The sequence below is a fragment of the Microtus oregoni genome, unplaced genomic scaffold, assembly GCF_018167655.1.
Source record: "Microtus oregoni isolate MIOR12 unplaced genomic scaffold, Mior012 000011F_ref0000422, whole genome shotgun sequence".
Lineage (NCBI taxonomy): Eukaryota > Metazoa > Chordata > Mammalia > Rodentia > Cricetidae > Microtus > Microtus oregoni.
The window spans coordinates 45,665,390-45,678,024 of record NW_024543070.1 but is presented as its reverse complement, the minus strand read 5'-3'; the positions used below and the strand labels follow the sequence as shown (position 1 = coordinate 45,678,024).

Below are 12,635 nucleotides of genomic sequence, written 5' to 3'. Positions count from 1 at the left end.
CTCTTTCTGCCTGTATGTGGGGCCTGCCCAGAATGAGGCCTTGTGAATGGTGAGAGAAAGATCCTCTTGCAAGGACTCATCATGTGATGAGGTGGAGTGGCATAAGGTTTTGTCAGCTACCTGGTACCTGAAAGGGCCTGAGATAGGCCTACTTGAGTGGTCAAGGCCCGGGGTGGTTGAGGTAGACCTGCTTAAGTGGTTAAGGACTGGGGTGGTTAGGGTAGGCCTGCTTAAGTGATCAAAGCCTGGGATGGTTGAGGTAGACCTGCTTAAGTGGTCAAGGCCTAGGTTGGTTGAGGTAGACCTTCTTTAGTTATCAAGGCCTGGGATGGTTGAGGTAGACCTGCTTAAGTGGTTAAGTACTGGGGTGGTTAGGGTAGGCCTGCTTAAGTGATCAAGGCCTGGGATGGTTGAGGTAGACCTGCTTAAGTGGTCAAGGCCTAGGTTGGTTGAGGTAGACCTTCTTTAGTTATCAAGGCCTGGGATGGTTGAGGTAGACCTGTTTAAATGGTCAAGGCCTGAGGTGGTTGAGGTAGGCCTTGAGGTGACTGGCCTGAGAGAAGGCAAACCTGGCAGATGTGTGTTCTTTGAGGTTGCCAGTATTTTCCAATCAAACTGAGGAGCTGCCATGCTGAGATCTGTCATAGGTGGAGGACAAGTCACAGAATCCAGAGGATGAGATGGGCAGCAAGGTGCCCATTGTGGTGGTGGTGAATGGCATCCAGGAGTCAAGGCCAAGAGGCAAGTACAGATGACTGTGACGTAATCTGTGAGGAATTCAGCAGGACGGGTGACACGGGTTGAGAATCTCTGGGCAACAGGTGTTTATTACGAGAAGCAAAGGAAGTCTCTAGGGATGAACTGGTGGCCACAGATGCCTCTGTGGGCTGCCTAGGTGGCAGATGGGCTTTGGCAGCTTCTGGTTTGAATGCTTCACCTGAGGCATCTTAAGTGCTGCCAAATGCTGATGGTGTTGACAAGTCTCTTTTGCATGCTGTAAGAGACAGGAGATATTGTAGAACTCTAGGACAATTCTGAGGCCATTTCTGAGGCCTCTCAGCCTTAGTCCTTCCCCCTGCTCCCCCAGGAACCTAACAACTACACATGCATGTACTGAATTTTTGGGACTTTCCATCTCCCTGTGTTCTTGTGGATGTTCTCCAAATAGATCTCCATTCCCAGAATTGGCACAAGATAACCCACAGATGTCCACAGATGTTTTGACTCTCTCCCTGGAAAGGGGGCAAAGTAACACTCAGATGTTCCCTCTTACCTCGCCTGATCTGGCTCACACCAATTATTGTTAGTAGCCCTTTGAATAAGCCAATCCTAATAGTTGAAAAACAACCTGAGAGTCCCTCCCCCCCTTTGTTTCTATGGCTTTTTGCTTTAAAAAAACTTGTGACAGTCATCATTCGGGGTCTTTTGGCTTCTTGAATGCTGAAGGACCCTGTTGCAACAGAATTAAATCCTCTTGCTTTTACATCAACTGCGGTGTGAGAGTGGTCTCTTGGGGGCAACTCCTCCTCGGTAATTGGACTTTAGGGTCCAACAATATGATTGTAACCAGGAGCTCATGGGGCCAGGAGGTGGGACAAGATGAATGGGGAAGGACCCTCACAGCCCATCACAACCACTGTTCCATACTCTGCTTTTTACGAGACCTTGTTATCTTAACCTCAGGACTGTACTCACATCCCACCCATCCAGAGAGCCACTATTCCCAGGATAACCTCATGCCCTGGTCACGGGTGATCACATAGCAGGCAACAGGAGTGAGCCAGAGAGAACTGGAGATGGCTCACCTGTGCAGAAGTGAATCCAGCACCTCTTCCTCCTTTGGTTTCTCCCTATTGCCTCTGTAAGCTGGAAATGGAGAGTGGGTTATTGGTGGGTATAGGAGGGACCAGGTATCTTACCAGAGACTGAATGAACTGTCCTTCCATAGAAATGAAAGTTAAACAGGAGCTTAGACATCCATGAGCAAGGCCATGTGCCCAAATGCATGGAGAGCAAGACGCATGTTGGGCAGGACAATGCCATGAACCAGGAGCCTCCACTTCTAAGGACCTCCATAGGCGTCATTATCTCCCTGTGGAGGGCAGGGAAGGACCAGGGCTCTGAGAGAGGAAAGTGTCTCAGAGGCAAACCACCAATTTACCTCCAAAACAGGAAGCATGGCACCACTTCATCACAGGGCACCACCTCCTCCCACACCATCCCTCCCAAGTCAGTACCCAGTCCTGGCTGCCCATAGCTTCATTCTGAGCACAGAACCTGGGGAATGTCTTCAGTTCTGGATTCCTTCCCAGGAGCTGCTGCCTTGAAGGTCCTGCAGCTCATCAGTGTAATCATGGAGTAGGGGTGGGGGAAGGCTGAAGTCACCTCACCAGGGAAGGAAGTAGCCTACCTCTCACAGTCCTGACTTTCTTCCTGACTTTGTTGTGCTCCCTCTTCACCACGAGAGAGAGAGAGAGAGAGAGAGAGAGAGAGAGAGAGAGAGAGAACCAGCCCCATTGACGTATCTATAATGTGGACAAATATGTGTTCTTTTTCTCTTGGAAAACTCAAATGGGGGCTGTCTCTGTGAGATCCACCATGAATGTAATTGATCAAAGTTCTGCTGAGGAACCAGAGGCTCAGCTCTGAACTACCAGCAGTCGCTTCCTGATGTGCTGGAGGTCATCGCCCCCTTTCATCTCAGCTGGATCAACCCTATAAGCCTGTATGTTAGAGGGGAACACAGAAACCATCGCTCAGAACCTTTCCTTTCTCAGAGGTCCCTAACCAACCCAGGAACACCACCCCTGACCACTGAGTCACAAGGCCTCTCCCAGGTATGGATGTTCTGAGAGCAGACATTTTGGAGCCCCCTCTCCCCTCTGCCCTACCTGCCAGTTCTCAAGAGGATGGGGTCCTGTTTCAGGCTGAGATCCCCTGTCAGCCCCCTATTTGATTTGGAAAGTGAAGCCTGGAGAGAGAGGAAGCTCTTCTTCATTGGTTTGGGCCTAAGGCATACTTACGATTTTGGTGGTGGTGTTTTCTGCTGGTGGAGGTGAGGGTGAGTCAAGGTGGAGGAGGGGTGATAATAGGTGGAAGAGCCCCAGCCCACACACAAAGGCAAGGATCATGTCCATTGTCCAAGTGGTGGAGCTGGGGGTCAGCCATGAAGGATTAATGCTTTCCAGAAGAGAGAGAAAATTCTCCATCTGAATCACACTGTTATTCTCAGGCTACTGAAGGCTGAGAGTTCTCTCTGGGTGTTGGCAGCTGGGTCAGGTCCACATCACAGAGCTCCTGTCTCCCTGTCACAAAGGGCTCTTTTCAGGGGCCAGCCTCGACAAAATTACCTTTCTTCCAGAGTGGATGCATGGGAATTTAGAAATATAGTAAAGAATATAAAGACACAAATGAAAATAATAAAACCCAGAGACAAATAGGATAGTATTGGGAGGGAATTTCAGTGAGTTCTGAAAATTCATCCATGTTTAATTTCCAATAGCTTATTATACCCCTGACTTCAAAAGGTAGGAGCAGAACAAAATGACTGCATTAACACACAAATTGAAAGTCAGGGGGTCCATTCCTCACTCAGGCCCTTGACTCATGCCTTAGACCAAACACTCTGTAGGCAAGTTACTCCTGGGTGGAATCCCAAGTTATTTCCATAAAGGGAACTAGAACTTAGTTGGATCCTTAGACTTTTGTTTTCGGTAGGAACCAACTACTTCCCTATTTCAGGAGCAGGAGGTCGGGTAACAAGCCACACCTGTGGACAACAGCTTTGAGAGAACAGAACTCTGATTTACAACTAGGTGGGATCTTTGTTTGAGTTAGAGGTACAATAATCTCGAATGAACTAAAAAACAAGTCCCGGACTCTCTGACCTTTGGCCTCTTTGGGCCTCCAAAGAGTGTGGAGAAGGGCTCTAGGAAGAGCTGACCAAACAATCACTCCCTGTCCGCCAGGCTTCACATGGGCTCCATCCTCCACAGCCTTTTGTGTCTGTTTCCAATTCCATCTGCACACTCCATCAGAAATAGAGTCCTGTCCATTTTCTTTTCCTCTCCCACCCCTAGAGAGAGGTTTGTCTGTGTTCTGAGACCTCCATGCTACCTCCAGTGACATACCTCCTCCAAAAGGTCCCACCTCATAATCCCTTCTAGAAGTTCTACCAACTGGAGACCAAGCACTCAAATATATGAGCCTATGGGTTTATTCCAACCATGACATTCTATTCTCTGCCCCCCCCCATAGGCTTTTAGCAATGTCATAAAGCAGATTTCACTTCATCAAAGTTCCAAAGTCCCCATAGTCTTTCATAGTCTCATGTCAGGAGCCATTTCAGGCTCCTCCTTTCTCACATCTCACTGGGCCTTGAGGTGGAAATCTTGAGACAGAAAACTCAAAGTTAACTGAGACATTGTATACTGACCTTGGAGGCTCAAGCTCCCGGTGGCACCTCAGAGTGTCTTTTTTGTTTGCTGCTTATCACTAACAGCAGGTGCTCTAGCCCTTGACCTCACAACTGCCCCGCTTTGTTGCCTAGCTATGGAGCCACTCCTTTCCTTCCCCTCCTTTCCCCCCCCCCCCTGCCCAATCTCCTCACTGACGAGTATATAAGATGTAAAACTTGCTTCAATAAAGGGGATGCCTTGACAAGGAATACTGCTTGGTGTCTCTTCCCCCCCCCCCCCATGTCTTTCAGATAGTGCCTGTTCTGGTTTTGGTCCCTTTAAGAGACAAGCCACACCCACTCCCCTCCCCATCCGCTGAGGCAGGCTGATCTTCAGCTTCTGGCCTGAGCTCATTCTCTCTTTTCCACCTTCCTCTCAGAGAGGCAGCTTCACTTCTGCCTCTCTCCCCACTTCTCTGCTTCCCCCCTTCTCTGTCTCTTTTTCCTCTCTCTCTCTCCCTCTCTCTCTGTCCCCCCCTTCACCCTTCCTCCTCCATAACCCCCTGAATAAACATTCAACCTCACCCTGCATGTCGTGTCTATCCATGTTTCTGTCTTCTGCCCGCCTGCCATGTGTCTCCCTGCCTGGGACCAGCCATTGCTCAGGGACCAGCAGCCTACTCTGCCTGGGGCCCACTGCCTGCTGCCACATGGCCCGCCACCACCGCTCAGGCCACCACTGCTCTGGGACCGGCAGCCATTTCTGCCTGGGACTGGCTGCTCCCAGGGCCTGCTGCCTGCCATCACATGGCCGGCCGCCACCATTTGGGACCTACAACATTTCTGCTGCCTACTGCTGCGGGGATCTTGGAGCATTTTTTAAAAAAGAACAACAGTGCCTCTTCAAGACCCTGGAGTAACTTAGGACCTGCTGGGCGGGCCTTGTAAATAGAATAGCCAGTTGTAAAATAAAAACTTAAGCATCTAAGAAAATAGCTGGGATTGATTTATCCTTGATTGGCTGAGAAAGCTGCTGACAGTCTGTTTTCATTCTCCTAGACTTAAAACTTTATATTTCTTTAATTTTACATTCTTATTTCTGGAATATTCATTTTTATATTCTTATTCTTGGACTCTTCACCCACAAGGCCTCAACCCTAAACACAGAACTATAGACAACTGAGGAAAGCTGTGGGTGGGAGAGATGGTCCTCCCCAGGAGAGGTGGTCCTCCCCAGGAGAGGTGGTCCTCCCCAGGAGAGGTGGTCCTCCCCAGGAGAGAGCACACCATCCTGTTGTCCAGTGCCAAGTGGTCATCTCCCAAACAGACACACAGGTAGCATTAGACAGGCTGAACGGGTTATATTTAGGAATATAGATGCATATACAATTACACATTTGCATGTGATAACAGTAAAAAAAAAAGAGGCATGAATTTGAAGAAGAGTGGGGAGAGGTACCTGGAGGGTTTGGAGGGAGAAAAGGGAAGGGGGAAATATAAATATATTTTAGTAAAAAATGAAAAAAATTGCTTCTATAGGAATGGTAGAGTCTTTGAATGAAATGATGGTTTCCCAAACCAATGTTGATGATAATAAAGTAGGTAATTAAAGGAGAAAATAGAAGAACCAACCAATTAACCAGCACAATAATGTGCCAAACCAGCCTTTCACAATGATAAGTCCCATTTGCTTGTTCCATATAATATTTATCCACTTTTAATGGTTATTTGGGAGGGGCTTCCAGACACAGAGAAGCTCTGCCCACAAAGCTCCTTCCCCTTGTTGCAATGTTTGACTTCCAGAGCTGTGGGCAGAGGCTGCATGCATGGTAGAAGTTGCTTTAGCTCTCCTCCATGTCTTATTTAAAATCTGCTCAGTGTGAGCTCTGACCAGGTTGATTATAACACACACTCCCAGATCATTATTACATCCTACATTTCCATATAGATTGGAAACCTTTCATTTACTTCAGATGTAAATTTTCTTCAGACAAAAGAGATGGAAAGTGATTAACTCTAGAAGGATGTTTGGATTCAGGCAGGGGTCTCACTGCATGCAGCTGCAGTTACTCTTCCTTGTGACATCCTCTATTCTAAGGCAGGTGCAGCCCTGTGGGACCAAGCCCTTGGCTATACTGTGTGTGGAGAGATGCTTTGCAGTGTGTATATTGAGTATAGAACCCTCAGTTGGTGTCCACCAAGGAGCCGGGTGTTGGTGGAGATGATGTCTCAGATTCTGGTGTAGAAGATTTTTGTATTCATGATGAACATGAGGGTTTGGGGAATATATTTAGGACTGACATTCCTGGACTGTTTGGTAACCACATTTAAGGAGCATCCAGACTTTGGTGCACAGCGGAGGCACCATTTCCAATCCCATCAGCAAAGAAAGGGTTCCCTTTTCTCTACTTTCTCACCAATGTTTGTTATTATCTGTCCTTGATGTAATTGCTTTCTTTGTGGATATGACCTCATTGTGGTAAGCTTATTTTCTTCTTGTTTTTAAAGCTAGCACACCACACGTTTATAAAAACATTTAACTATGGAGCCATCCCTCCATCTCCATTAAACTCTTTCTATGCAACACTGGCATATTTTTTTTCTAAATGTTCTCTTTAGTAAATAAAATCTCTCAATCTAAACTTATTTTTTTAAAAAAAATTGAAATGAATAGAATTAACATTCTTCTGACACTTAATCATTTTCAGAAATCTTGACTTTTTTTTTAAATCTTGGCTTTCAACTACGATTCCAAGAATTAATTTTGTGTTGACATTAGATTCTTTGAAATTGACTTTTAATGTAATATTCTTAAGAACACTTAACTTGCTTATCTCTCCTTACCCATAAAGAAACACATCATTCTTTACGGCTTGCTCTCATCACAAGGGGCAGCTGGAGCTGCAAGGTGCTGGGGATGGGACGACCTGGCAGAGAATGCCAGAGCCAAGAGCTGAGCAAGCAGAGCCTGAAGGACCTCCCAGGAGCTCAGTTATGCCAGGTAGATGTGGGTGCCTGGCCGCACCCATCCTCGGGCACTTATTCTGTGGTCTGCGTAGATCTGGGGGGCAGTGGTGGGGGAGAACACTGTTGAGCACAGCAGATCATGAAACTTAGTGGGCAACATAAAGCTGGAAGTTATATCTCTACAAAGGAAACTGTGTGTTTGTTACTAAAAATGAAGCCATGGTGAGACAGGGTGGCTTGGTTTAAAGAATACAAAGTGTTTTGTCTTTCCGTGAGCACAATCCCAGACTGTTTTGTACATTTATGGGAACACGCTCATTCTAAACCCTTAAGTTGTCATGGAGACCACAGAAGGACGAGAGTAGTCTGGATCTTCTGAATGCGGCTGACAATTGGTGCAGAAGCCAATGAGAATGGCACTGGGATTTGTCTCTACTGCATGTACTGGCTTTTGGGGATCCTAGTCTATTTGGATGCATACCTTCCTAAGCCTGGATGGGGGGGGGCTTGGACTTCATGGAGGACTGAGAGAGTTAAGAGGACAGGAAGCTGTGACACTTGAGTTAGCTTAGCATGGAGGTTAGCCACATGGTGGACAAGCGGCCTCAGAGCAGGAAGGGGAGTTTTAAACAAATAAAAACCGAAAGTGTTAGTGAGAGCATGCTTGAAACACAGGCAGAAAGGAGAAAAGGGCAAGTCATACTTCTCTGGGTGAAACAGAAAAGCAAAACCACTTATGAGTTATTGCTTTGTGAGCTACTGTGATAAGGGGAGGGAATTCTGGAAAGGAGAGTGTGATCTCACTAAAAGGATAATTATTCCTCCTGTCTCTTTAGCTTGGCTTACTGAGGATCTGGCTTCCAGAGTGGGAGGCCTGACTCCCTGTGGGATGGTCTCTTAGACAGGTATCTGACCTGACAGGGTCCATTCACATCAGAGGTCCTATTGTCTAGATCTGAAGAAAATAATTTTCTGCCAATGGGCCTTGACTACTTCTGTAACAATACTTATTCTCTGAACATCTTTTTCACCAATTTTTAAATTATTCTCCTTCCTAAGTCTCTGACACAGAGCCAAACCATTGTCTATGGTCCACAAATTAGAACAGAGTTGAACATCTGGTCATTTTTTTTTCAAGCAAAATATGTGGCCATGTGCCTTGCTCAGGGTTCTGACCATGGGAAGATGTCTCTTGAGTTCATGGTTGTCCCAGATAGGGGCTCTAATAATGTAGATGTACCCTCTGTGCGGTTTCTGCTCAGTGTGAAGAACCATCAGTACCACACCCTGACCACTTTCTCAGTTCTTTCTAGACTATATGAAGCCAAAGGTACGTGTTGGGGCTAGAAAGGCATTGCTACAGATAGATCTAAGAACCATAGACATTTGAACAATTTTTTCTCGTAAGTCGCTTGTTCCCTCAGGATATGCTCAACAACATATATCACAGCTATTCGATGACAGATTCCATCTATGAATGTCTAATTTTATGGTTTAGTGAGTCACATCAATCTCAACTCATGAAGTCTTGCTCGGATCACATGGTAACATTGATGGTACCATGGTAACACATGGTAACTCAGAACACATTGGTGTTCCACTGTCAAGCCTTCAGTTCCCACAAGGGCCAGTAATAAGCCCATAGCTATTTTTCAGAGAAGTTGTCTAAAGGTGATCATCATCGAACCTTGCTCCAAATTCTCAAGGGCCTCTCCTGAAATTCGCTCACAGAGTCTGCCAAAGACTCCAAACAGCACTCTTAGGTGCTGCTGAGACCAGAAGTCCAATCAAGTATGCTGGATTACATGAGTCAAGTGAGAGAACATTCTACAGAGACGCCTGGACCATTGAAAACCCCTATTTTGTTCTGGCTCCACTGGAAGGCAGCGGCTTTAAGGTTCGCTTGCTATACGGGTTTGAGTAACACACTCAAGTGAGGATTGTGCTGCTTTCAAAATCCACCGAGCTCTGTGTGTCTTAGTCAACGGGCTTCCCACCCAGCCATATGCAAGCAACCCAAAGTAAACCGAGGGAGACTCTTACCGAAAAGAGCCATTAAGGTAGAAGGGATATTTGTTAGAGAAAGTTAGTTTACATGACAGACAGGAGGTAAGAAAGTATATTGGGGCGATAGAAAATGACAAAATTAGTTATGTATATACAAAACTATTAAAGAATAAAAATTAAATATGAACAGCTTTCTGTATGTCAAATACAAACTTGAAGAGAAAGAAGTCAAGAAAAAAATTCAATTAAAAAGTTTTTTTTAAATACCCAGGAATCCACCTAACCAAGGTGGTAAAGGATCTCTGTAATGAGAACATTAAGACGACAGAGAAACAGGGATGAAGAAGCCTGAAGATGGAAAGTTGGCCCATGCTCATGGATTGGTATGACGGTGTAACAATTAGTAGAATATCAAAAGTTATGTAGCTAATGGCCTTTTGACTAAAATTTCAGTGTTCTTCAGAACACTACAAAACAGCTTTAAAATTTATAGGAGAACACAAAAGATATATTTTGCATGCTGACACAGGTATGAATTTCTTTCATGACTGGGCTGTGTTGGGTTATGATAGGGTCACTTGCGTATGACCTACATGCCTGTGACCACAGACCTTGGTCTCTAGATGGCTTCTACAAGGCCTCAGTTCAGCTAGAACACGGTTCTGATCCGTTCGTGAGAAAAGAGTTTCACGGCACAGGTGCAGTGCAGTGGAATAGAAGACAGTCTCTTCTCTCTCACCAAAGACAAACAATTTTCACTTGTCAAACCCAGGTGAATTAAAATCATTAAGTTGAACAAAATGTCAAATAAACTTTCAGGTCATTGTTAAACGAGGGCATCTAAAACCCTGGAGACGAAGCTCAAGCAAAGGTGGAATCCCGACTCTCTACTGAAAAGGGCCACAGACACTGTCTCCCAGAACTCAGTTTCCACAGTCAGCTGCACCATCAAACAGAATTATATCTTTTACCTACATAAAAACTTACAGAACCAAAGCCAGAAAGAAAGCAGAATACTACAGTTAAAACCAAGCTTTATTTTTAAGACATTACAGTGTATGCTCTTTTTATTAAAGCAAATTTAAAGATCCTTGTTAGAATCGATAACGTAAAGGACTTCAGAGCATGCAATAAAATATCAGTAAGATTTTCTTAGTGCTCACACAACAGCGTGGACCTTAAAAGTCTTGAGTGTTGGATCCCTCACAGGACAGGCTGGCTAGTATAATGGAGGAGGCCCCTCGCTGTAGAATGGAGGAGGCCCCTCGCTGTAGAACGGCGGAGGCCCCCTCGCTGTTTCTTCTTTTGGCCTGCTCTAACCTTGTCACCATCATGAAGCGCACATCTTGGGGCAGCATGCTTCTGAGACAATGGTGTAGGAATTTATATACTCTGGCTGCCTTTGCATTGCCATCCAAATCCCAACTGCTACTCTGGCTGGAAGAAAAACACGTTGCGTGAACCCCAAAGAGAGCAGCAAAGCAGCTTTAGCACAGGATCTGCCTGGAACTTCTACCTTTCGTGTTCACCACCCACGGTCAAACCAAACTAAGAGAACATCTACAGTGAGCAAGGAGAGGCTGTCATCCGTAATCAAACATCAACTCTAGCCACTAATTCAGAGCTGCACACTTAGTCAAACAGGGAACGGGGTGTTTATCCACAGCTGACGTAAGTGAAGACCAGTTCCTTCTTGGCTTCCCAGTTTACCGTGGGCGACACAGCTACACATTTCTGTCCTCTGTCACACGCTCAAGTGCAGGAACGGCACTCAAGAGACGCGTGTCAATTACCTCCTGGTCTTCCAATACTGGGTCCAAAGAGCAAGTCATCATTTCCCAGAATTCATCACTAGTCTCCATGGAAAAGCAAACAAAACATCGAAAACCAACAGATAGCAGAGAAGCGTGAAAAGAAAAACCACAGCGTTGACAATTCACACGCCACTCACCAGGTCGCTAAGCTCATTCAGGCCCATGCAGAAGCTGCTCTTGCCCTGTTCATATTCTGTGTTGTGCTCCTCGATTTTCTTCTTATTTTCTTCCCACACCATTCTTCTGTGGCCTTCTTCATCCTGGAAATCAACAGAGCAGGTAATATTTCTTTCCTATTAACTCCCACACAAGCTGACCAAAGGAAGTGTAGGGACAGGCAAAGTGGATCCATGGAGAGGGACCTCAGGACACGACATCCTCCGCACCCAGAGGATCAACGAGACTGATCACCTGGAGTTCATAACACCAGTCTTTAGGCAATCCCTTGGCAACGGCTGGTCTCTGTAGCCACGTCCATGTCCACGAACTTTTTAGAGGTAAGATCATTCTCTCTGAGATCTCCCTGGACTGCTTCTGTTACTAACCTGGCTGTAAGTTTTCTCATATTTCCTCTTCCACTCCTGCCATTCAGCATCTAAACTGGGATTAGCTGGTGAAGAAGCCAAAGCCATTTCCAAGCAAAGGATAGTTGGGAAAACAACAGGAGTCAGGTATCACAAACCTAGAGAAAGAAGTGCAGGGTTAGCCATAGCAAAGCTATTGACATGTTTATTTTTGCAGTATCAGTCAGTTCGATCTCATGCCCTGTGCACCTTGGCCGGTGTCTGAAATAGTTTCCAAGGTAGAGGCTGAGGCTAGGACTGCTTAGTCCTTGGCTGTCTAGGAGCTGCTTAAATGCAAAGGAGGCCCCCAGGGCACAGGCTCAGCCCCGCCTCCAATCCAATCCCCTCTGGACGGTTGCTCTCCCTACCTGGAGGCTTTGGACCACCACCTGGCATCGTGTGCAAGCTCAATTAGTTCATCTGGGTCACAGAGTTAAACATTGTGGCTCAGGAGACAAACTAGATCCCAGGCCCAAGCTCTGTGTTATAGGACGAGACTTTTCTGAGAAATCTAAAACTCACATAATATTCTGTTTGTTACAAAGAAAATCTTCAGGGACATCAAAAATCATGGCAGGATGACACCAATGGGGACAGCTAGTGTCCTACAGTCCTTCCTACCTCAGATTCTGTGTCTGCACGGAGAGCATGTGCTAGTCTAAGAATCGTGAAGGCGCTGCTGACAGCAATCTGAAGAATTAAGGGTAGGTGTCTGTGTCTGCCTTGCCTGAAGCAGCCTCTGACCATAGGAGCATCTTCAGAGAGGATGAAATACCCACCCCAAACCAGAGATGTTAGACACGCTTGTCATTTCTCCTGGCCATCAGTGTCTCTGGAACTCTCATCATGACGAAAGAGCATCTGAGTTGCCTGAACCAAGGAAGAGAT

General features: G+C 46.1%; 1 protein-coding gene across 1 annotated transcript; it reads right to left on the bottom strand.

The window, feature by feature from the left end:
* Positions 1-804: 804 nt before the first annotated feature.
* Positions 805-12,635, bottom strand: LOC121453309 (protein CTLA-2-alpha-like). The gene is made up of 5 exons (XM_041659975.1): positions 12,527-12,635; positions 11,730-11,866; positions 11,322-11,444; positions 1,806-1,866; positions 805-994 (listed from the first exon to the last, which is right to left on the bottom strand). The coding sequence occupies exons 2-5, from the start codon at positions 11,814-11,816 to the stop codon at positions 948-950; spliced, it is 318 nt and encodes a 105-aa protein (XP_041515909.1). The 5' UTR covers positions 11,817-11,866; positions 12,527-12,635; the 3' UTR covers positions 805-947.